General features: G+C 39.3%; 2 protein-coding genes across 6 annotated transcripts; one reads left to right on the plus strand and one right to left on the minus strand.

The window, feature by feature from the left end:
• The first annotated feature begins 792 nt into the window (after positions 1–792).
• Positions 793–2,764, plus strand: fabp2 (fatty acid binding protein 2, intestinal). Its single transcript, XM_040146296.1, has 4 exons — positions 793–964; positions 1,539–1,711; positions 2,124–2,231; positions 2,544–2,764. The coding sequence occupies exons 1-4, from the start codon at positions 898–900 to the stop codon at positions 2,592–2,594; spliced, it is 399 nt and encodes a 132-aa protein (XP_040002230.1). The 5' UTR covers positions 793–897; the 3' UTR covers positions 2,595–2,764.
• A 113-nt stretch (positions 2,765–2,877) lies between these two features.
• Positions 2,878–23,504, minus strand: usp53b (ubiquitin specific peptidase 53b). Of its 5 annotated transcripts, none has more exons than XM_040147295.1 (17): positions 23,120–23,504; positions 21,374–21,541; positions 20,785–20,939; positions 20,439–20,531; positions 20,115–20,249; positions 19,347–19,460; positions 18,959–19,041; positions 18,333–18,438; positions 16,634–16,780; positions 16,115–16,264; positions 15,841–16,009; positions 12,903–13,043; positions 12,046–12,766; positions 10,979–11,040; positions 7,844–7,922; positions 6,864–7,690; positions 2,878–6,296 (listed from the first exon to the last, which is right to left on the minus strand). In XM_040147295.1, exons 2-17 carry the CDS (start codon positions 21,465–21,467, stop codon positions 6,220–6,222), a joined length of 3,153 nt encoding a protein of 1,050 aa, XP_040003229.1. In that variant the 5' UTR covers positions 21,468–21,541; positions 23,120–23,504; the 3' UTR covers positions 2,878–6,219. The 5 variants fall into 5 exon arrangements, with proteins under 5 accessions (XP_040003229.1, XP_040003230.1, XP_040003231.1 ...); XM_040147296.1 differs by having other exon boundaries at positions 12,921–13,043; positions 20,785–20,945; XM_040147297.1 differs by having other exon boundaries at positions 6,864–7,666; positions 20,785–20,945.
• Between the last annotated feature and the right edge of the window lie 1,903 nt (positions 23,505–25,407).

The raw sequence follows: 25,407 nt of genomic DNA on the forward strand, positions 1-25,407 counted from the left end.
TTTATATTTATTTATTTTTTGCTTTTCTTGTGCTTAAGAGAAATACTTTGACATTTTTTTTGACACCCTACCAAAAAAGGGCATTTTTCCAGTCACATAAGCTTTGTGTTTACCCAGAGAGACTATAAAAGACATCATATTCAGCTGAGTTGATCTTAATGACACGCGAGTGGCAGACAACGACTGCCTATATTGGTGTTTAATATTAACTTCATTATCAAAGGTCTGGTTTATCAACGATGGCCAGATTAAGGTTAAAGGTTTCAATGGAAAAACATTATCAACTGACCTGATCACCTCTGTGTTTTTACAAAGCAATTACATCAGGTGCGAGCTGAGTGACAAGAGGTTTAGCAAAATTACATCACAGACAGTCATATAAAGTACATTGTATCAACACATGCTTCAACAGGTCTGTTTAGTTTATTTTGCTTTTTGTCTCAATATGAAATAGACATTTAACTTGAAAAACATTATTCTGTTTTCAGTTACATTTTTTTAAAAACACATTTTAGTTATATATCTCATTATATCAAATGTCTGCTTAATTGCTGCAGTTCTGCACTGAATAATATTAAGGTGGGTGAGCAAATACCTCACCCTTTGTAAACAGAAACAGAGGTATAACAGGATGTCGACCATTCTCTTATTTAACGAGTACACAGTGTCAAACGGCATGGTTTATTGGGTACGGCATGGTTATTTCTATTCAGAACCTTGGCATTGCCCAATCATCTGCAGCTGTGGATGTTGCCTCGAGAAAGTCTGAGCTTTAAACGGCCACATCAGCATTCTGATAGATGACGAGATAAGAAGGTGTGTGGTTTAAAAGCAGCGGCAGACTTTGAGTAAGACACTCCTTGCTGCAGAGTTGTCCAGTTCACCCTCACGGCCACCATGACCTTCAACGGCACCTGGAAAATTGATCGCAATGAAAACTATGAGAAATTCATGGAACAAATGGGTGAGTGATACCAAATTGCTGATAATCTGCTCTAGACTGTTAAAGATGTGTCATAGATAGTTGGTATTTGATGAAATGCTAGGAATATTACAGTGTGTGTCATTGCTATCTCTACTTCTTGTGTAAAAAAGTGATCATAACATTATCAAGACCTGATAAGGCATTTGATAGAGCACTGAGCGAGTCACCTTCTATAAAGATTGCTGTTTCTAAGTCAGAATGTCATTTATGTGGCAAATTGATAATCAAGCATTTCTTTATATGATCAAATTTATAAAAGTTTTTTAAATTTGTGCACTCATAACCCAAGTTATAAATGAATATCCCATGTGTTTAAATACTTAAAAAGAAGCCTGAACCGAATACTGGAGCTAAGGTCTCAATTGAAAACACTTGGTGGCACAATGACCTACTGCATGTTTGTGATTTGGCTTTTGCACTTACTTACCGTCAACAATACACAAACCAAGGTCCTACCCTTTGTGCTGCATGTGCATGAAAAGTGATTAAATCCTGACAAACATCCTCTGATTGTTCAGAGTCTATTGAGCATATTCAATGTGCCCGTTGATAGGAATTAACATCGTGAAGAGGAAGCTGGCTGCTCACGACAACCTCAAGATAATCATCGAACAAACTGGAGACAAGTTTCATGTCAAGGAGAGCAGTAATTTCCGCACGCTGGAATTAGACTTCACCCTGGGGGTTACCTTTGAGTACAGCCTTGCAGATGGAACTGAACTATCAGTAAGCAAAACTGGAATCTAGTGGGGCACCTTTATTCATCATTACACTGTTAATTACTCAGAAACTAACGTTTAGAAGATTCAGGTTTTTCCCCAATTATCAGACTTTTGTTGTTTTGTGTGATCGTTCTCTTACTTCTAATAGACTACTTTGCCATGAGCTGGGTATTTCACTGGTGTTAGACTTTGAACTGTTGAGCTGCAAGAAAGAATAAATTTGCTAGCTGAGAAAACAATTCATTCATCAAGGTTTGACTGTTATTGTGGTAACTGTGCACAGTTGATTCCAGCCCACCACCACTGAGGGACCTAGCCATAAAACTGTCAACCAGCACAGCCTGCCCTTGCACTTCTGCAGAGCTTTTTCCACCTAGCAGTCATGTCCTAACTAAGTTTCATGTTTCACCCTGCAGGGCTCATGGAACATAGAGGGAGACATGATGAAGGGGATTTTCAAAAGAAAGGACAATGGAAAGCAACTGACGACAACCAGAATCGTACAGGGAAATGAACTCATACAGGTTGGATGAATTTATATCTGTGAGGGCACCAAAAATCCCCAGATTATCTCAAACACTTCAGAAGCCCTTTATAGAGGGTGCTGAGATTAGGTGTAATTGGGATAAAGGTCATTCTGTATTGTTTATTTGGTATTCCAGCTGTCACTGAGTCACAAGATAGTATAATATGCTTTAAATACACTTACAGCAGTCAGAATCTGATATCTGTATCTTGCATCGATTTAAAGTTAGTAAACCATCTTGATTATTTGTACAAATGTAGGACTATGAAATTATATAATAACTGTATATGACATCATCTTTCTCCAACAGAGCTACAACTACGAAGGTGTGGACGCAAAGAGGATTTTCAAAAGGGATTAGATAACAGATGTTTAACTTCAGGATTACATACAGTATTTTGTTGAATTATCAACTACTTATAACAACATAACCTGTGAAAAGTAATGTGTAATGCGTACACAGTATATGAAACAGTTTTAAATTGCACCAGATTTTGATACCTGCAGTAATAAAGCCATACAGTAACTGCCTGTTTTCTTTTTCAATTTGTCAAAATGATCCTTTTCAGTGAGAATCAGTGCAGGTCTCTGTGGATTGAAAGAAGACACATTAAAATGACTCATTCTAGAGTGATACAATAATTTAAACTTTATTCAACAATGAATAAAAATAAATATATATTATCTACAAAAATAGAAAATGTAGACAGATTTTACATGTTTCTTTAAATTGGTCTATACTTACGCAAGTCATGAAGTCATTCACTGAAGCACCGACAACTCAATTCGGCAGTAATGTCAGGCTGAATCCTAACCACACACAGAGGTGTGACGATAGGATTCAGCGAGGCATACAGATCCTTCACGTTAGGCCACATCAGCCATTAAGTTATCAGATAAAATCATTCACATGATGTTGAAATTTCTCTTTTGTTATTGAGTGTTGATGCAATATATTATTTAGCACAATATAAGAGATAAGGATTGATGCAATGCCAACTGTGATGCTATATGACACAGGACAAAAAAGACCTTTTGCCGAGCGGGCCTCTAGAGTATATCAAGCCTTTAACTGAAGGCTACGGATCATTGGGTACAAGAGGGGGACCAATTATCAACTTCCTTTTCCAAGCGAGCAGACGCATAAATGCATACAATAATCCAAGTTAAGCACTGGGAAAAAAATCTTGTTTTTATACATTAAGGCTCCTTCAAACTTAGAAGCACGAAGCTTTGCCACCCAGGAGGTGGGATGCACTTGCCACTTACAAGCGCTGATTGTCCCACTTTCTGCTGATGGCATTTGAACATGTCACACTCGCCAAACGCAGCCGGATGACGAGCGATCTGCTGAGTTTGCCGCTCGCCGGTGAGGTTGCAGCTTCCAAGTCAGAAAGGGCTTTTAGTAATATTAGACCTGGCACAAATCCATCCCACTACCAATCCCACGCACGCAAATACAGTACAATGGTGCACACAGAGGAGTGTCATCAGATATGTCACTATTAGCATTGCATATTCAAAGGTTTTGCATGACATCCTCCATCCCTTTCATTCATCTCCTTCATTCCATAAGTGTGGTTTTACTCACAGAAAAAAAACATGTCCCACTGAAAATGTCAAGGCACTCTGGATACAACTAAAGACACAAAGTTCAGAATGTAAAATAAAACTTGTGTAAAAACAATATAATATTATTATTATTATTATTATTTACAGATACAAGACATAATCAAATAACAGGAAAAATACTCTACATAAATGATATAGCAACTAGTCACATCAGAAACGACAAAAACACTTAGCAGGTAAGACAACATCAAAATAACCTGGTTAATATACTCAACTCAGCTTCATCTAATCCAATAATGTAGGAATTTTGAGTTATTTATCTAGTTAATATATTAGATACCTTAAAATAACTGTAAAAAAAAACAGAATTACTACAGCACAATCAACTTGTTTAAAGGCATGTGTCACTGCATATAATTGAAAGATTAGACATAATGAAAAAAAAAATCTTAATAGCTCAGTTGCATTGTACGCCTTCTTTTTCTTGAATTTAAAATGTGTTGGTAAATAAACCATGAAAAATGCAAGTAGATGTTGACATTACAAATTTAGGTGAGATTACACACACACACACACACACACACACACACACACACACACACACACACACACACACACATACATTACATCTCTAAAAACCCTCCTTTGACGTCAGACAGCTCAAACACAACACACAAACAGCAAATGTAGTGACTCGATATGTTCAGTGACAGTCGTTGAGCAACACCTTGACAAACGTTTGTTGTGTAGTGACAAAATCTACGTATAAATGTATGTATAGATGGCAGGATGTTTAGGAAAAGACTTGGCAATTTAGTGAACACAAAAGAAAACTGATATTCAGATCTGCTTTTAAAGTAATCTTAAAGTAACTTTTGGTGAATGCATAGTATGTCTTGAACAGTCGCTAATTTCCAGCGTATTGTTTACGTTATACGTTTATATTTACAATGGGTGCATAAACAAAAGTATGTGCTCTTCCATGAGCAAGAGAGTAGAACATCTTTTAAGTGTTACAAAGTTTCAAATCAACTGTAGTTACAAAATTCTATTTAATTTATTTATTTTTTACAATGAAGTAAAAACCAATAGAATTTATGTTGGTATTTTCATGCTCATGCCTATGCTGCACACACAGCTAGTAAGACTTTGTAAAGGCCACATGCAGGTTTCAGAACATTAATCTTATTAACAAGAATACTTGCGTGTTGTGTTGTATGGGCAATAATAATATCAGATAGGCATATTAACTATATTGGCATTTTTATGAAAATACCTGCAAATACAGACCTGTTTAAATCTTTCTACTTCAAGAGGAGGACTGAAAAAATACAATTTGACATCACTGTGAATTACAAAAAAGGGATTACAAGAACCAGCACAATCGAAGGTAGAATACACAGGTTACATAATCGTATATTGTGTCCTGCTGAATAACCTGAGGGCTGCCCCAACTGCAGAACATCATACTCAACAAATGATAGGCTCTGTAAGTGACAGAAACTGCACGGAGTCATGCGAATGCAGCTGACTCACGTATCATTTGGAACAATGAAGTAACAAGAATCTTTCTCAACAGATTTTTACAGCCATCGAGGCTGACTGTTACGGAGCAGCCCTCTGCCATTCATTAACACATAAATGTTGTAAGAGAACTGATAAATGATAACAGTTCAAACAAATCAGTGACTGAATGTAAGAAAATGTTGCAACATCCGTTCCCTGTGCAGTGTGCATAAAGTCAGTAAGCTGCCCCGGACATTAATGAAAAACATTTCCAATCTTTTTAATTCACTCTCCTTTGGCGTGATTAAATGAACTACTTTAAACCTGCTGCGGCCTGTGGGTTTTATTTTGTTGTGTAGAATGACATCATACTCTGATAAAGTCTCTTTAACATACTTCTCCATGTCGTCATGCTGTGATATATCACACTTCATTCTTTCATCTTTGTATAATTACTGTACAATCATAGTATAATCAACCTAATGCTGGCTCTCCATAATCTCTCATGCCTGGCTTTACATATATCGGTATATCTTCAATTCCGCAGCACTTCTGCAGAACTACTGTTCAATTAAAAAAATAAACATCTTAAAGTTGACATAAGGTGATTGAAAGACCCTTTGTGCAAACAGAAAACAGTCCAGATTTTGGTTAACACAAAATCTTTTTGCAGCAATACTGCAGGACAATGGAAGACAGTATATATATTAGTTGATAACCCGTCAAACAATACGTAACTGCATTTAGAAATTGGTTTTACTTATGTGACAAGCTTGCATAAATAAATTTGACTCAGTTTGGAAATGTCGGGCTTAAGAACATCTTTCCATTCTCTAAACTCTTTGGCATCCAGTTGGTATTCTACTGACTACTGTCCATCCTTGTAAACAAAACTCACCAAATATCATTCATAAAAAACCACGTTCATCCAGTCCTTTGGCTGTCACTGGGTTCCATTTTGCTGTGGGCTTATTGCTATTATGGCCTGTAAAGAAGAAAAGAAAAGAAAAATCTTGTTTGAAACACGTTGTACGGAGCTTGCCTTTGTGTACATTTACACCACAGCAACATGTTGGTATTCAGACAACTGAAAACTGACAAGTTGTCTTTTCCAAGATCCTTAAGGTAGAAGTGGGTAATATAAATAAAACCTTCAATCAGGGTAATATACGATTTTATATTGTGATTTTGATGCATATGCTGAAAGAGTAAAGTCTTCAAAATTAACTTGGAAAAAATAGTTAGTGGATTCAAAAGAGTTAACAAAACAAATTAAATACTTGACAAAAATCCAAGTGCTTAACTACATTGATGCAGAAATCATATAAAAATTAAAATTTGCCATGCAATAGTCTCGCTAATTGATGTGCACCAACGTCCTCAGTGGCCTAAAACAACAGGCAATATTAAAGGAATAGCTGCTACAGTATTAACAGTATAGCAAAGTCTCTGACGGTTTAATTTATACCATCTCACACTATATACAGTATATTATCATACTGGCCAGCCCTGCTGTACATTCAGGTTTAAAAGCGTATCGAGAGAGGCTTACTTGTTTCAGGTCTGGCTTTTGGCACATCTTGTGAGTGTGTGTCGGTGGGGAGTGTGTGGCTGGTGTCTCTGCGCTCAGTCGCAACCATTGTCCACGGCACCGTGGCAGAGAGGACAAGAGGCCTCTGGTTGTGGTACTTGAGACGGTATGTTTCTGTCATACAGTTGTCCACATTGAAGTATGTTGTCAGAGAAACCTCCTGAGGTGGCACTGCCTGTTCCACTCTGCATCCAGTTAGTCTTTCCTCACTTTCACATGATGATGGGGTACTCCTCTCTGGGTCGGAGCCCGACTTGGAGCTTGCATCTGAGAAGGTTCGGAGGCCTGACATCTCCGGCTTCCTGTGAGGACTAACGTAGGATGCGGACGAAAGACGAGGACTCGATGGAAAGGGCTCTTGAAGCATCCTCGGACGAAACACAGCGTGGCTTGTTTCACCCTGGTGAGTAGAGATCCGCTGGGTGGGTCGCAGGTGAGGCGACCCTGTCGCGCTGAGCTGTCGCTGATTGTTCAGTTGAAGAGGTTCTGCGCTCACATTGCTGGGGGGGAGGTATGGCAGGGTTATATGAGGACACTGGGAATCAGAGGTCACGGCCTCGCTGTTGCTGGAGCGGTAAGTGCTTCCTCTGTCCTCGGGCTCCGAGAGAGCGAGATCGTCGGAGCTGTTCCATTCTGAGCTGCTGGTTTTTGTGATGTGCCTCAGGGCTGTACTTTCTCTACAGTTTGTCATCTCCTGCTGATCACTCTGCCTGTTCTCGGAACCGGTGGAGTCCCTCTCTGAAGACACTGCTTTCCTGGAGGTGCTAGAAGTGTACTTTGATTTACGTCTACAAAAAAGAGTGTTTATGCCAAAAATGGTATATGATGAAGTGATTATTCAAGTATTATGGAAATACTTGATTGCAATGTACTGTAAATGATAGATTCTTAATTGTACATATTGGAACAATTTTTATATAATTCAGAGTACAGGACACTACCTTGAACTTGGACTGCACTTTAGATGTGAATGTGAAACTTGGTCATGGTTCTTTCCCTGAGGTTTGGGTAGATGTTTACCTATAAAATATAAAATAAAGGCAATCAATACATAGTGGAAGAAAAAGAGCCAATATAAAAAATGAGAATATAAAAAAGACCTTTTGGAAGCGTCTGCTCTATTGTGGCAGGTAACTATTTATGTACTGTGATTACTGGAGAAGATAATGTCTTTTTAGGGTCCTAACCCCGAAGGGGTAGAACCCTATCGAGTTTGTGCCGATTGCTAATTTGCATAATTTGAAAAACAGTAAAATTACATCTACTTTTTGGATTTTGACTGTATTACTTGGTATACAGCCCTGCTGAGCGCAACAATTCTATTATGAATGGGCAAGATCCGGTCCAAAAACATGGCTGCCTTCAAAAAACATCACCAAGGGTGGGGCTTAGCAGGGAATTGGCCATAACTCAAGCAATCCTGATTAAACTCTGTGGGGACATCTGGTACTATGTCCTGAACATACACACCAGTACGCTTAATACTAAAATAACAATAAATCAAACATACCATGCAACCTGGATCAATTGTAGCTGAAACAGGGCAGAAAACGGCTTAGCATCACAATAGCACCTTCCATTGCATTATTACCCTTTCTCTCTTTTCATAAGCCTGTCTTCAACTCCAGTCATATTTACTTTGCCCAACTCGTTTTGGAGCAAAAAATATTAATGAACAGTACTGAAGTAGATTTTTTTTAATCAATCAGCTGCCCAATACATGTGCTTCTGTATGGTAGAGGCATATGGTAGACAAGATAAGATGTTATTTACTGCATGGAAACTTTGTTGAATTTACAATATTTTTTCTGCATACATTGTGACGATGAAACAAGCGTTTGATTGGTCTCACTCCTTCTTCGAACAGAATAAAGCTAGCCAAGGTGACAATGCTTGGCCTTGTCGAGCCTGAAACCCGCTTGTTGCTGCTCGCGGATTTAATTTTGGGCAATTGAGCTGCTTCCCACTGTTGAGCGCAAAAAAGTTAGAAGGTATATTTATCTTCTGACCTTCCGAACTCTTTTGAATTAAATTATGCAGAGTATGTATACACAACTGGTCAAAAGTTTTAGAACGCCTCCATTTCTCCAGTTGTTACTGAAATTTAAGTAGTGTAATGTCTCAATGTACTCTGAAAATATTAAAAAAGATTTTTTTTTTTTTTTTTAAAGAAGGAATCATGGAATCTTAAATCCTAAATGTAATCTAATTTTTTTTCTGATTCAGCACCTGAACACACTTGTGGCTGCTCTTTCAGCAGTGGACATTAAATATTATCATCAGCATCCAGACTTTGAAGAGACAGTGCTGTGAACCACATTGCTTCACTTTGCAAGGATGGATTGACCTCATAACACCAGAAACTTAACTAGTGATATCCTTGTATCTGTCAATTGTGTTGTAGTTCCTGATGCGCAAATGCTATGACCTCATCTAAATCGGTATGTTGTTTTCCTCTGAAATTGCCCAATTCACAGCAATGTGTCTTGCAAAGTCCATATGCCTATGATAGTTTGTTGATTCTGGGCTAAAAAGATGAGTATTTCCTTATTGCTAAATCAAATTCCAAAGTATAATTTGACTAGGTCATCCACTGCAGGTATAGTACACAGCAAGTGGCAGCCTCTGTGGTGTGATGAGGTTGATTCAACCTTGCGAAGTGAAGTGATGTGGTTCTTTGACAAAACTTAAAAAAAAAATACATATTGAACATTTACAACTTTAATTTCAGAAATTAAAATCTTGGAATATTACCCCCCTATCCTGGCTTCATCTTTTTTTTAAACCTGCGATGGCCCTGACATGCTGTCGTAGATTTTAGACTTTAATCTTATAATTTGTATTTATTTTTCTCTGAATTCTGAGATTATCATTTGAGCTTGAACGCTTTTTTGGCTTTGCCTTAATCCTCTTCCCTAATTATGAACTTGGCATCTACAGATTCACAGGCACACACACACATACTTAACTAAAGGCAGAAACTAAGCACAGACAAAGGGGCCTACACATCTGACTAAGAGGCTCTTGCCCTCTCAGGACACAAGGTGGCAGCAGCAGAGCGTTGCTCTCGCTACACTTTCTCACAGCTGGATGAACCAGGCAGCGTGCTCACTCCTTGCACCAGCGCAGCGAGAGGCAGCGTGGTGCTGAATTCCTTCCCTTTAAAAATAGATGTGTTATTTTTTTCTTTGCTGTTGCCCTGGAGAGGTCCATGGAAGGATCAAAGCTTCGGCTGCCGGTTGGAAACACTGGCTCTAGATGCACATAGCCTCGATAAAGTATCAAGTGCAGCAGACTCAAAGTACAGCATGAAACAGAAAGATATTTATGACAATGCCAGCAGCCATGTCCAGCTGTGCTATCTGAATGAGCTTTGTGGGATTATTATCAGATTAATGCCTATGCAGGGCTGACTGGGTGAAGAGGTTAAGTAAGACACTCCAAGCTCAGAAATCAACTCAGAAATGAAACAATCTTTAATTACTCTCACATTATCAGCATAAGGGGTACTTCATCTGTTTGTTTTTAAAGACTAACAGAATACAGATACTAACAAAAATATATAGACAGAAGAAAACAGAATAAAATAGGAAAAACTCCTCTTTTGGAAATTGCTCTCTTGTGGCAGGCACCTATTCTCGTAGTGCATAAAAGTAATAACCTTTGTTACACTTAGTTATGTAGGACATGAGAGTCATACATAATTACTGAACCGTTTGTGTGTAAGCCAGTGTGATCTACTAAGACTAAATTCTTTTCTTTGTAAATCTTTTCCTGGAGGTGGTGTGGATTAGATGTGAGATGTAACTGACCCTAAACAGTGACATGTTCTTTTATGCTCTAAATCCTATTTTCATTTGCATCTTCTTTTCATCTTACTTTTGTTGTTGGTGTGTCGGTCTACCCCTTTCCTTCTTTTACGACCCATCTTTTTTGTTTTTAAAAACAGGCTCTTTTAAATGAACTAACTAACATTGCTAACCGGTTGTAGTTATTCCACACACTGCATTTGATACCAGCTAAGATTTTTACTGTGCTAAGAAAACCTAAGGACGCCTTTAAATATTGGAACTTACCGTTGTGTGAAGGTGAGGACATTATACTTGAATTTGCATCGACTCCCCTTTGATGCAGCTGACTGAAAACAAAAGACTAAAATTATTCTCGGCATGTTTTCAAGCTGATTTGTCAAGTAGTATATTGTAAAACAGGTCAGCACAGGCACAGACAAACAAAAAAGGGGAAATGATGCACAGAAACCCATGAAAAACACTGGCAGAATGACTGAAACAGAGATATTTCCAAATTCACTGTCTGCTCCGGCCAATTGGATTCTAACGGCCCAAACTCTAATTTCTTATGTTTAATGTAAGACCCAAATATTAAACTTTACAGTACTTAACATTTGGACTTTGTATGGATCATTACATCATAGGAATTAATTTGAAGTAAGATGTTGCAATTTACTTTTCAATCCTACATAAATATACAATGTAAATAGATAGTTATAGTATATAGTCATACAGAATTCAGGTTTGCTTCAACAGTGCAGTTTAGGCCGTCTTCCGTCTTACATTACTATTATTATTATATTATATAATATTATATAGTACAAGTTATTTGAAAGTTAATGTCATGGGAACACGCATTGTGTCCTTTTGCGGTCCGGTTCTACCGTAGTTTCCAAGGAAATCAGAAGTATTTATGTGTGATGATGAGATGAGAATCTCAGAATAGCAAACTGGTGAAACCCTGCAAAAATGTAGTGAATATCTAAGAAAATATACTGAGAAATAGAAGAAAATAATCTGGTTCGTCCATGGTCTTTATTAAAATAGTTATAAAACAGTTCAATTGTTTCCATATGGTAGGGCTAGACTAATTACTGAGTGAGAAAGGTTATTTATAGGAGAGTATTGAAGATCCACAATTAAACCAGGACTGTTGTTAATATAAACCTTCAAAACAAACGAGATTTTTTTTCCTGAAATAAAGGTTTTCTAGCAAGTTTGCATGGAAATAGGCTGTTAAAATCAGGCTGTTACCACAGGAATACAACCTTGCGGTACTCCTACTTTTGAACGTGAAACCTTCTCTGTCTTTGTACAAAAGTACCCCAAACAATTGCACAGTTACCTCTTACCTTTGCAACTGTGCCTCTGGTGGTGATCTCTGGTCTTTAACAGCAAAGCCATCCACCCCAGGTGAGTCGGGATTGGTGGAGCCACTGCTGAGTCTATCACTGCTCTCATAGCCTGACTCTGTCCTCTGTATGGTCCAGGTGTCACTACGCAGCAGTGTCTTGGGGCAACCCTTAAGCCTGCTGCCCCTCTGTTGGTTGGCCCTGCTCTCTGACTCTACTGAGCTGTGGCTCTCAGTCTCATGCCTCTGCTCATCCTCATAAATCGTCATTAAACACTGCTGCTTTCGATCTTCTCTGGTTCGTACATATTCACTCTCACGGTCTCGACTTGGTTCAGCATGCACCCTTTCGTGGGTTGAAGGCTTGCTGCGCCGCGGGCTGTCATGTTGCTGTTGACGGCGCTGCTCCAGTTCGTTCAGTACCGTGTCCACATTTAACACCTCCCGGATGGGCCTCCATGTGGACTTAGTTTTATTGCGGTTTCCTCCACTTCCACCTTTTTCACACTGCTCCTGGCAGCTATCCTGATCATAGCGACTGGTGTTGTTTTTCCGGCTATGCCCACCACCCTGTGGACCCAAGGACTGTCCATGTGGCTCCTGAGATCCTCTGCTTGAATGGTTTGATGACTTCTCAGTGCGTTGATGGCTTTTTAATTTTTGGTCCACAGGAGGCCTCAGTCCATTCTCTGGAGGGGATGAAGATCTTGCATGTGCCATCTCTAAACAATGTAGACACAGATCATTTGAAGAATTACTATTTCAAGCATTTTCTGACGTACAGCACTTATCTGCACTGGCTGGCCCATGTACAGTACTGATGTACTGTGCTGATGTCAGTGTTCCCCCTATACCTACTGTATGATGCTGCGCTACCTTTGTGTTGCGATGGGTCTGTTCTCCGATGCCCTCTATCCTTTTTTGATGTTTCACCTGGCCTCTGCAAATTTTCCAGAAAAGGTTCCTGGAATTTGTTAGGACTGCCAAGGGGATGTTTCACTGAGCGGAAAAAAAAATTAATGAAATGGCAGATGAATGGCTGCATTTTGATACAGAAAATTGCTGTTGATGTTTATTAACCTGTGATGTATTTTTTTTTTTGGCTCTTAAGTAGCATTTTCTGAGGCCTGCTGATATCAGTGAACCAAACACTAAGTGTTGTTATTTGGCCCTTGATTCCCTTTACCTCCATAAAACAACACGAAACTTGAAACAACAATCAGTGTGTGATATGACTGTTCAAATAGGTGACCTTTTTTTGAGTTACAACATGCCATTTCTCCACATATGAGATTTACCAGAGGTGTTTTAGCCATTTGATAGCCCTGCAACTTGTTCTGGGTTAGAACAAATTTACAGATTTACTGCAGGCATCAAGCTTGAGATACCTATGTTATATTTTCGACTCTCTGACCAAGGCTCATCAGTCAGGTCATTACTGTCTCTTCCTCTGTCACTCATCACAAATTCCAGTGCAGCTATAATAGATGTTTCGGCAAATGGCACTTTTACCTTGCATCTTTGTTGCAAATGCACCAAGAGAGAAAATAAGTTTCTATCACATCATGCATGTTAAAATTCACTACTGCTTTCACATTTGACAACCCTGTGGTGTGTCAGTGTCTGCACGGGGCTGCAGTGAATTGCAAACATCTGCTTCCAAAATCAGCACATTTACCTAACAGCTGCCGCTGTCTTTCAGTTTTATATCTCAACTCATCCTATCTGCATGGTAGTCAGACCACTCTCTGCAGCACTGTTTCTTTCTTTATATTTATATTTTTATGCAATTGGTACTGTAATTCAAGATTTTTGTTAGGATCTATAGTAAAAAATAATGTGACAGTATAATGAATAGAAAACAGGTGAAGGAAAATGCTCTCTCCCTGAAACACGAGGTATAAAAAGCATAATGCTGTGTGCATGTGCGTGGCTTCTGGATGTTACAACAGTGGTGAGTAACAGCAGTGAGTAAGCTGTAGTATTATGGATTTCCAGATTTATTCATGTAGCCTAATGCTGACATTTAAGTAGTTCCACTGAAAAGGGTACTAGATTTAGGCTGAGTGCACCTTACACAACTGCCATGTAATTAACTAATACACACATCATCATGTTGCCTGAAGTTATACAGAAACTCTCAATCTTAGTAATGCGATTACATTGTAATACTGCGGGCCAGTTGTCCTGGTTAGTTGTAGTTGTAAGAGTGGATAAGTTAAACTGTAACCAAATGAAAAACCCTACAACGATGTACTGCAGGGCAAATCAACAGTGCTTCAGTAAACCTCAATTTCAAACAATTTAACAAATGGGATAATAGTAAATAATGCACACAATACATATCATGTTTGAACCTCCGCCATGTTTGACTCTAAAACAAAAAAACGAAAAAAAACAAAACAGTTACTTACGCTTATTTTCATCAAAACAAGAATCCCGTCCCATGCCAGTCAAAGTGTCTGGCCACCACACTAAAGCAGAACAATTCTTATAAACGGGCAAGGCGCCATTGCCAAAAAACCAAGCAGATGAATTAATGGAGGCAAACATCGGAAATGTCTAAGGGAGGAGTGAGATCTGTGGAGCAGGAGCATGAGTGCGCTTGGCCACAGGAGCAGGGATTAGGGAGGGAGGCGTGGGTGGTAATCTGCGTGCAACAGAGGCATCATCCTCATGCCAAGTTCAAGCCAGCACACAGGCCAGGACAATCTTTCTGCCTGCGGTTTAACAGCACTCTTTCAATCCCGATGCAAACCATAACTGTAATTTGTGGAGTGACATCATTATTGTTATAGGTAATGGCATTGTTTGACATTTAATTTCACTTAATGATACTTTCAAAATTTGTTCAGATATCATAACAGATATGGGTTTTTGGAAAGAAATTATTAGATAACCTAAAATTGATCAGTATTATAATCCCTATCATGCTCTTATTAATTATTATTAGTTGCTGTTTCATTTCACCTCAAGTTTCCCTACACATTACAAAATTCAATCTTAATTTGCATGATTCCTTTCTGTCAACAATTCATATGTTATTAGAAAAAACTCACTGTATACATCTCCCCATATAACCTGCAGTATATGTATACAACAATAAAGCACATGGTGATCAGCTTTTTGACATATACAGATAAATTTGCACTCTTGAGAAAAAGGTGTGTGTGCACATGCACATCTGCATTCACGCGAGTCACTTCATTGGGTAAATGTTCTTGAGAGTGACTCAATATTAGCTGCCTAAAGTTACCTCATGCTTTTGACACCATCACTTGTGTTACAGTGACGCTCTCACACTTCCTTTCCCGGTAGGAATGTCTGCTCTAATGCTCCAGAAAAATTATGAACGAGTAATGATGAACGAACCGGAGGCAGAGTGGATTTTGAGTCGATCGTGGCATTTTGACCATTCCCACATTTTAAAAGAAGAAGACTTGTGTTTAAACCTCCATCCAGTTTAGTTTCAGTATAAGCCATGCTGAGTTTTGTTGCTGAGGTTACCTCTTGTTTAATAAACCTTGCACTGATTTATAGTGATGTTCAAGATGTCCCAGTTACAATTTTTATCAGCCCCTGCTAAACAGCTATAAACAATTTATTACATATCTAAAATATATGACATATACATTTTCTGTCACATATTGATATTGATATTGAAGTAAAGGTTTTACGAGGCTTCTATATCTAAATAAAGATATTGAATTTATTTTTCCAAAAATGTCTAAATACACACATGTTGAATGTGCGTGAGAAGTTCTAGGGTTAGAAGGTAACTGGAGGACTGTCTTACCTGTCATGTCGCCATTTACTTGGGCTTTGTACCGGGGACATATTGTGGTTTGTCTTGGCGCATCTTCATTGGACACTGGACTTCCCTCAGGATTGGCGTAAAATAAAAGAAGTGGCTGGAAATGTCCCCTGATACATTTAGAGGCAACATCTTTCCATTTGGATCCGATCTTGGAAAAAGAACAGTGTGATAAATAGTAAGAGCATGCAACAGACAGTAGCAGGTAGTAGATTTTTGAACAGGGATAAAGCAGATTAATAGCAGAGTTCCTAACCTCCTTTACAGTAGCATCATCAAAAAACATCCATTTTGAAGATTTGGTGTGATAGGCAAAAGCTGAGTAATGTTTACTCGAAAAACAGATCATCCCCACCAGATGTAGCTCACTCCGTTTGGCATTTTCATCAGTGACACGGTTGAAAAGCTGAAAGACAGCAAATGTAGGTTTGATCTCTGCATATTTCTGTCTGGCAGATGCTAAATCCTATGAGTATAAAATTTCTGTGTGTGGTTTTGATAGCCCTTTTTTTCTTTTTTATAAAGATTACCGCACACCGACCTTTATTTCTCGTTCATTTCAACCAAAATTATAAAATAGTTGAGAACTGTGATAGGTGTAATTTTGTGGATATGCAATTTTTGGATCAAATCTTTTAACACCACAACTGGCAATCCGTTCTATATAGTACAAAGGGTCCTTTGACATGATGAAGATGATACATTCCTATTTGTCATCTGGTGCTTACAAGCAGCCCATAAGGTCTGACGGCCGCTCCGCCTGTTCAGCTCTTACCCCACACAGGTTCAAACGCGGCCCAACCGACCGAATGACATCGTCCGTCAGGTCGGATTGCTCAGCATCCCATACAAATCCTATAGTCACGATCTCTGGACAGTTCATGAGCACACGGCGGATCTTGATACTCTGACCACAGTCACTCTGCAAAACATGAAGAAAAGCATATGGAGGCCCGTAATAATATCAACATGCTTAAAAGAAAGAACAGTTAAGTCCTGAAGTCCTCTATAATGGATTTCAGTGATAAAAATTATATTTTGCAATTTAGTAATCCAACAGCTTTCTCAGAGCGTTTTTTTTTCAAAGTACTGTATGTACATTATGGAAAAAAACGCGAGGATTTCAGTGTCAATTTCAATGTGTGTTCAGGACGCAGAAGAGGTAAATCAATGTATTTAGCCTAAGTGTAGCTTAGCAAAAAGACCAGAGGCAGGGTGGAAGCTAGTCGGTGTTACAATTCCAAATCTGAAGTAGATAGTGGCAGAAAATAAGACATTTCAATGAACAGCTGTCTTAAACACTTCTATTTCTGTATCTGTATTAATGATATGTTTGTTAGCCTACAAGATGCAAAATTAATAATATTAATAAAGTTTATTTGTATAGCACTTTTCAAACCCAGTATTGCAAAGTGCTTCACACAAAACAAACAATAAAAACAAAGATAAAGGAATAAAATCAAAATACAGAAACAGGTAAAACCATTGTTATAAAGTGCGTTACACAAAATGAATGATGTCATCAAAGATACAAGAATAAAGTCAACAAGACAGAAACCAGTCGACCAGACTTAGGATAAAAATCTGTGCAGCGTATAACACACAATAAGATGTCAGTGTGTAAAGAACACTGCTATTTTGTTTTTCACTACTGGCTTGGCTGAGGTTAGCTCTTCCCCTGCTTCCAGTTTTTGTGCTAAAGGTATAATAAGCAGCCGCTGGATCCAAACTCACTACTGGACTGATTTTGATGTTTTATTTCAAGTCTCAGTAAGAAATAAATAAGCAAATTTCCCTAAATGTCAGAGTAGTGCTTAAGTTTGTGGCTTTATCTCTCTGTCTCTCTCTTTCTCTGTCTCACACACACCTAAACAAAACTGAAAAAAAAAAAAAAAAAAAAAACCTCACGTGACTCATCACTTGTGCCAAAAATGCCATAATCAGGACTATTGCAAAGATGGAAAAGAGCCAGTGTTATCTGCACATCAGTGTGATTAAGTCAGTACTGCAGTTTGACATTTCTGGAAGAATAGTGGATTTATGGTAACAGAGCACTGAGCTTCACCACACTGATGCACACAGAAGAGGAAGACAGTGGCAGCAAATACAGATGAGAGGAAAACAGCAGATAAGCCCTTACTGCTATTTATATCCTAACACTAGTCTGGCACCGTCTCCTTCTGCCCGCTTCAAGTGCAGTGTCACAACAGAAAGCACAGAGTGTACTTTGCATAGCTGAAAGAGTCATTTTCGTGTCCATTTTACAGTAACACGCTAACTGTTCAGCTGAACAGCCAAATCATTTATTAATAGCTGCCTGCGTCGAATCAGAATGCAATGGGTGAAATCAGACAGATGTTTTGACAAAACAGCAGAGCGGGGAAAGGTACTGAGCCACCACTTTGAAAAGATTTGTGAATTTGTTGAAATAAAAAAACTCACATTAAAATGAACCATAACCATAAATCACATACCGGGCAGCTTCGGAGGTCACCTGTGTTGTTTGCTGCCTGCAGCAATTCTCCAAACATGTCTGACCTGAGCCGCTCGTTCCTCCCCAACATACGATCAACCTGTTGGCTGTGCATAAAACGCATAAAAACAGAGATAGTTTTGTTTGTTTTTTTTCCTTTTTGGAAAAAGTACGAAATAATATATTTTTTAAACAATATTGAACACTCGGTGCATATTTTGCATCACCACAACCTTCATACATTCAACCTTTATTCATGCAGTCCCTGACTAGTTATCATTATCAACTGTTTTAATCTGGGATATATACTTCAAGGTTGACCCAATGACCATAGTCAACCCTGGGCGGTATGTAATATGATCACAAGTTATTAATGGTGGACAGTGTTACAGAACATTTCACCTCAATGCAAATGTCAGTGATGACGTTTTGTGTGCTTCTCTATCAATCAGGTGCCAAGGCGACACATTAAGTTTCTAAAGGTCATGTTTAGGATCATGAAAACGCTCAACACACGCACTCAAACTACGGCTGTTAAATGACGGGAGGGAAATTGATCTACGATGCTTAAAATTACAATCAAACAATTTTCTAGTAACCTTGTTTAATACTTCGGATATTACTCACCATAAAGCAGTGGTTGAGACATAATGCACGAATTCTGTGAATGGGTGTGGGTCTGAAGATGCACCACAACAGCGACACACAAACTGCAAAAAAGAAAGGGAAACATTATTCAACAGACTACATTTAATGTTTACATTTTAGTGTGTGACGTGCGCATTAAAATGCCAACATCAACATTAACATCAACTCTATCATTTGGCTATAGCAGCTGTAGGACTCCCTCTTCTTTGTTATTATTCTACTTGGTCTTTCCCCTACTGTAAAAACTGTACATCTTATTATTGTCTCCATGTGCTTCACCATAATACATATCTTAGTATAGTGCTGCATTGTTTTTCGGTATTGTTTAGCAAATGAAATGACAAGCAGCTCTGAAAACTTTAGTTACCTGCTCATAAAGCATCATCGCAAATTTCTGATGGGTGATGCAGGATTTGGATGAACAAGCATCAGTCGCAGTGTCTGAAACTGTGTGTAAGTGAATTCGCTCCAGGATGTTCTCCTAATAGATAAGAAAAAAGAGCAGATACAGTGCGAGCGTTGCATACATGTTAACACACATGCGACACAGCACTATTGCAAAGTTAGAAACACAAAAATGGAAGGATTATGTCAGTCTAAACCTTACAAAAATCAGTGTTTCCTTACAAACTGTGAATTAATCAGTCATATCCACTCAAACATGAATGTGAAACACTTTACATATCTACATCTTAATGGTCTAATTCTATAACAACTCACACAATTAAACTGGATTTAAAATGGCTGTAGATGATAAAATAAAACTGATTTTTTTTTTTTTTTAATTCTGCACTCACAGCTTGTGATGTTAAGTCACTCTTAACGACTGAGGTCTCCACCTATTTTCCCGTCAACATGAACAACTATACAAGTAAGGGAATTTTGGATGGTCTAGGTGCTATACAGTCAGCGATCAAACACACAAAACCAAAATCCTAACAGGGCTCAAATATGCTAATAAGCAAGAGGCGGAGTGCACCTTTAAATGCAATAGATAAAGTTTACACGGAGCTGAGGCATTTTGTCACTGGCGTCTGCAGCCTCTTCTCTTTTAGTGTAACAGAGGAAGCACCGTAACATCACTTCATACACAGTTACTTTGGAAATGTCTTATTACTTTTGAGAGTCAACATACAAAGCATTCAGCAGCGTCATCCATCAGGCCGAGCTGAAATCGCTGCTCATCCTTAAAAGTTTCTGCTAGGGCGTTTCGCAGGCTGTCGGAGGGCAGCACTTGCTCTCTACTCTGCTGAAACTGGCTGAATATACTCTGGAAAAAAAACAACCCAATGATTAGTTAGTTCCTGATAGTACCTTAAACTATCACTGACAACCATTATTATTAAAAATGTTAATTGCCGTTATGGTCAAAGAGAAATTTGACTTAATTAACAGCACTAATAAAAAGAAAACAGTGACTGCTTTAGCTTTAAATGCAAAAAACGAAAAACCTACAGACCTTTAAAGCACAGAAAATGCAGGCATCACCCAGACAAAAGTGACCTGAGAGCTGCCTCAAACTTCTCCTGAATATGTCCAGCTGCCAAAGCACCTGTGAACAAGTAATAACAGCAGCTGAAACCAAGGTGTTTTATTCGAGGGTTTCTTAAGCTCGAATCGAGGAGCCAGTGCTACTTTTCAGTGCAATGTTTGAAAATAAGTTTGCAAGACAAGTGTTGGAGAATTGTATTGTTTGTTAGTTTGAGAATTGAGAAAAATTTGGTGATTACTCCAGTGAAGTGAAGTAAATGAATTTACGTATTTTTTTGTCAGTAGTTTAGAGCTGGTAGAAAATGGTTTCTCACCTGGACAGCGCTGTTTAGGAAGCAGCTGTTCTGCCCAGGCTCATTCAGCAGGCCTTTGGTGAGCGCGAGAGACAACATGCTCCCAGGCTGGTAGGACTTCTTCAGGCCTCCTGCGGGTTTTTTGAACATCTTCACCCATGCCATGGAGTTAGAGCCTGCAACTGAGGAAAACATCCTCAGGTTCTGACATGTATACTCTGTTTAGTATTTCACATAGAGGGTGCTTGTCTGTGTCTTTTGTGTTGTTTAAAGCAATTTACATCCCATGTGTAACCTTAAAAACATTGTATTATATGATATAATATTATATTATATTATAGGTTGTGGATGTTTTACAGTACCTATTAAAGTAAGTTTCATTAAAATCTTCAGTAATCTAAACAAAATAAATCTAAGTTAAAGGAAAACATAAAAATATATTAAATCCTGTAAAATTCAGTGCATTTTCATTTCATCTGCTGTACTGACGGTTCAAAATGTGATTATTACTGCACGGCACTATGGAGGTACATTTTTGGACACAGTTTTCATTACATCACTAATCCAAATGACCGATTCCGTCAGACGACAGATGAATCCAGTCATCTACCTTCTCCAGAGCTGGGGGGAGACTTGCTGCAGCTGGACATGCTGGGAGGTGGGAGCTGGTGTGTTGGTCTGGCCACGGGCTCCATCCATTTCATCCCCAAGCACCTCCAGAGCGGTTAGTTGAAAACATTGTCAGGATCACCCACAGGGCAGCCTCGGCCATGTGCCGCTGGACATTGAATGGCAAAAGGACAAAATCGAGGGGGGGGGTAAACCATAAATGTACTAACACAAGTCTACAGTGCAGGTAGCCAGGCGTAAGAGCAGATGATTTTTCAAAAGTAGTGAACAAGCCATTTCCTATATCCGAACATAAACAAAAAAAAGGCATAAAAACACAAGTTCAATGCAAATCTTTCTCTTTTTAAAACAAACACTTCTGGGGAGGGCTGCTGAATATACTGTAGCAGATAAAAAACTAATTTAACATTGCGTGAAGTTCATTTACAATTTATGGTTTGAGAATGAAAACACTGAGAAAAATCTCGTGATCTGCAGCCTTCACTACCCTCCACAGTCTGCAGTGTAACCACCACACCGGCTGATGCAAGAACGGGACGACATTTTAACTGTTTTTAATACTTTACGCCGGCTTATAGAGAAAAGACAAACCCCGTCCAGACTTAAAGATGTTCAGATACCTTTAGATGCATTTTTTTTTTTATGTGGCCCAGCCATAGCTTCATCACTGCTGCACTGTTTGCAGAAAAACAATTAAAAAAACGGAATAACAGAATAATAATACAGGGATAACACATCACATATACTGCATTATAACTAATATATCTTAATTTTTGATTTCATCAATACTATTTTTAATTAAAAACTAAAATGGTGCTGTATTGCTTAAATTCACTTTTGTATGGATAGTGTGCAGTTTGGCTTTGCTCTGGAACACTTTCATTTCTTATGGATGTGAAGAGGTGCCATTATAATGAATAGTTAGGGGGCTTATAATCAACATAAACAGCATCTTGTCTCATTTGAAATTCCACTCCATTTTAAATTACAACGTTGAATCCACATGTAAACAAGAGGCTCGCCCCAGCACCAGCAAATCAAAACACACAACCACACTTCTCTTGATCCGATGCTGTTTCTAGTCTGTTTACATTTGTAATGTTTATACACAGGTGGAGAGAAATCAGTATTTTCCTGAATGATCAGATGAAAAAGTCACAAAATCGTGATGTTTCAACGGGAACTTTTCCGGGCATATACTATGTTTTACATTGTTATGGGCTTATTTGTAAATGTGTCATTTTATCTATGTCCAAAACGTTACCGATTGCAGGACTTTCATTTCACCCCGGTCCTTGTTAATCACAAACTTACAGATTACATTAATATGCCAACGTTTTTCTCACTATCAAAATTCCTATTTCATGCCTAAACGTGGTGCGAGTGCCCACATGTCTCTCTGCACCGACCTCTCTGACACCATGTGATGCCCGCGAAGGCCCGCGCGGTCGGACAGAAACACCCACCTCCGCTGTAGGGTTCGCGGAGAGGACATAAATCCTCTATTGAAAGGGGGGGATTTGATGACCGTCCTGTGTTTTCCTGCCTTAAAGATCCCCGGGGCTTCGGCGAGCGCGCTCCCGCAGCGGGAGGCATGCTGCCAGCGCTCCCGCCAGCCTCACGGTGAACCGTGTGCGGGGACGTCGCCCGCTCAGCCACAGTGGCGTGAATGCTGCCGCAGCTTTGCATCCAGGCACAGAGAGCGCAAGTGCATCCGCGGACTCACCGTGAAGGGGAGCGGACCCTTGAAAGCTCGCCTCCAATGAAGGCGCAGGGCGGTCCAGCTGTCAACGCGCGAATCCCACGGCTCCTCGCCGAATCCCTGCACGCGAAACCGGCTGGAGAGGGCTGCAGATATGTCCCGGCGCGGGGAACGCACTATCTGCCGTAGTGCCGCATACCCGGTCCCTCGGCAGCCCGAGTCTGCGTTTGACGCCACGCAGACCCGGAGCCGGCGCGATTTCAGTGGAGATTCGTCCCTTTTTCCTCGCACACGCGGGGCTGGCGACGGCCTGTGCCAGAATGTCCGACGCGGATTAGTGATGTTTTGAGACTTGAGAGGTCAAACTCCGCCCCTAGTGTAGCCTCAAGTGCACTACTGCTGTACTGCAGTCTTCAGTCCCTGCATGGCAAACTGTGTGCTGGCGGAAGGTCAGACTTCCAACTTGTCATGATGATGATGATGAGAGAAGACATCACATGACTGCACTGCTTTCATAATCACGCAGCACTGTGGGGACTAAACCCTGCCTGTTTCATGTAAATGTCAAATAGCGGAGCAGAATACCGTTGGATGTTTTTGTTTGGAGTCCAAGTGAAAAACCAAATGTGTGAATATGCCACAATTTGCCTTTACAAGCCACACTGGACATAGAGGATGTCATTCTCTCTTATCATTCCTTATATTGACGCAAATAACACCTGATAAACATAAAAGCATCAGTGTTATCTGATGATATCACAAATATTCTAAATCTGCCATTTCAATTTCTGACCCTGGTACCGCAGTGAACAGGACATGGAATAACATAAATTGGGGCAGATGGAGGGCCTGGCAGGGGAAAGCCTGCCGAGCTGAGCAGGTTTTAAGAGTCGACAGGACGACTGAAAGAGGCTGATGGTGCGCGCAAAGCCGGCGTCAGCAAAAATGGCACCCAGAAATTGGTGTGTCTCCAAGCTTTTTTTCCACGCAAGTTTTTAGCGGATCTGTCCAACTCCGGCAAAGGGAACTGGTGATATGTTTATACAGTGCACCCATAAATTTCAAAACCAAAAATTCCAAAATAAGCAAAAACAGATGAATAAATCTCAGCTGGATTTTCAGATTCGTTTTACAGACCCAGGCTAAAATGAGTGATTTGCTGATGCAGTGAACTTAACACAATGTTTACCATCATTGTGCCTCGTGACAAGTGTTTACCAGCTGCTGCTATTCTCACTTCTTTTAAATACAGTGTGTACAGTGGAGGCTAGTGGATTATGTACAGTACCGTATGAGTGTGTGTGCACACAGAACGAAAGGCCAGCCTGTGAAAAATAGTGTCCAACACTCCTTATGAGTTGCTACACTGATTGGTTCGCACTGATTTTAAGCCCGAGAGTGAAATCTGCTCAGGGATACTAAACAGTCATGGAGAAAATCCTTTCAATGATCCACTATAACTTAGAGATGAAACTACTAGATGAAAAATCGATTAGTTGATGGAAAGTAAATTAGCTGGCAACTATTTTGATCATTGAATAAGTCCATTTTTTCTCACAAATGCTAAACGTTTAATGGTTCCAGCTCCTCCGGTGTGAAGATTTGCCACTTTTTCCAGTCTTACGTTGTAGTAAACTGAACATCTTTGGGTTTTGCACCAAATGGTTTGGTTTTGCATCAAATACAAAAAGCTCTTTGAAGACATCCCCCTCGGGCTCTGCGAAATTATTGTATTCATTTTTCACCGTTTTCTGATGTTTTCAGACCAAACAACTATTTGATCAATCGAGAAAAATGATCAGCAGATTAATTGTTAATGAAAATAATAGTTACTTGCAGCCCTACTGTAACTGTGGCTGTGGGAAATTATACCATTGGCAGTGTTGTAATATATTCAGGTCAGGTTGCTGACAGCTCAAATCAGGCAATACCGTCATTTTCATACAGGTTTTGAAACATTCAGCACTATATACTTAAGTGAATATATGGAAAGTTGTAGACCATGTACAGTCTATGAGACGGACATGTGTGTATAAATAGAGTATAAATGTATGTGGCATTTCTCTAATCTTGTCTTGGCTCTAGCAACAGCACTGAAACCTCCCTTGAGACACATGAAAACTTCTTGGTATTATTTATAAAAACTCTGAAAAAATTCGGCTACATAGTTGTCCTGCTGAATGTTGCAGAGCTGAGATAAGCTGTCAAATCCCACTGTTCTTAAGGTTATTTTTGGAGTTTGTAGCTTGTATCTGTTTTCTTTCTTTTCCGGTTTCCAGTGTGTAGTATTCAGCGTTCCTGAAAAGGTGAAA

This window comes from Xiphias gladius, chromosome 15 (genome assembly GCF_016859285.1).
Source record: "Xiphias gladius isolate SHS-SW01 ecotype Sanya breed wild chromosome 15, ASM1685928v1, whole genome shotgun sequence".
Classification (NCBI taxonomy): domain Eukaryota; kingdom Metazoa; phylum Chordata; class Actinopteri; order Istiophoriformes; family Xiphiidae; genus Xiphias; species Xiphias gladius.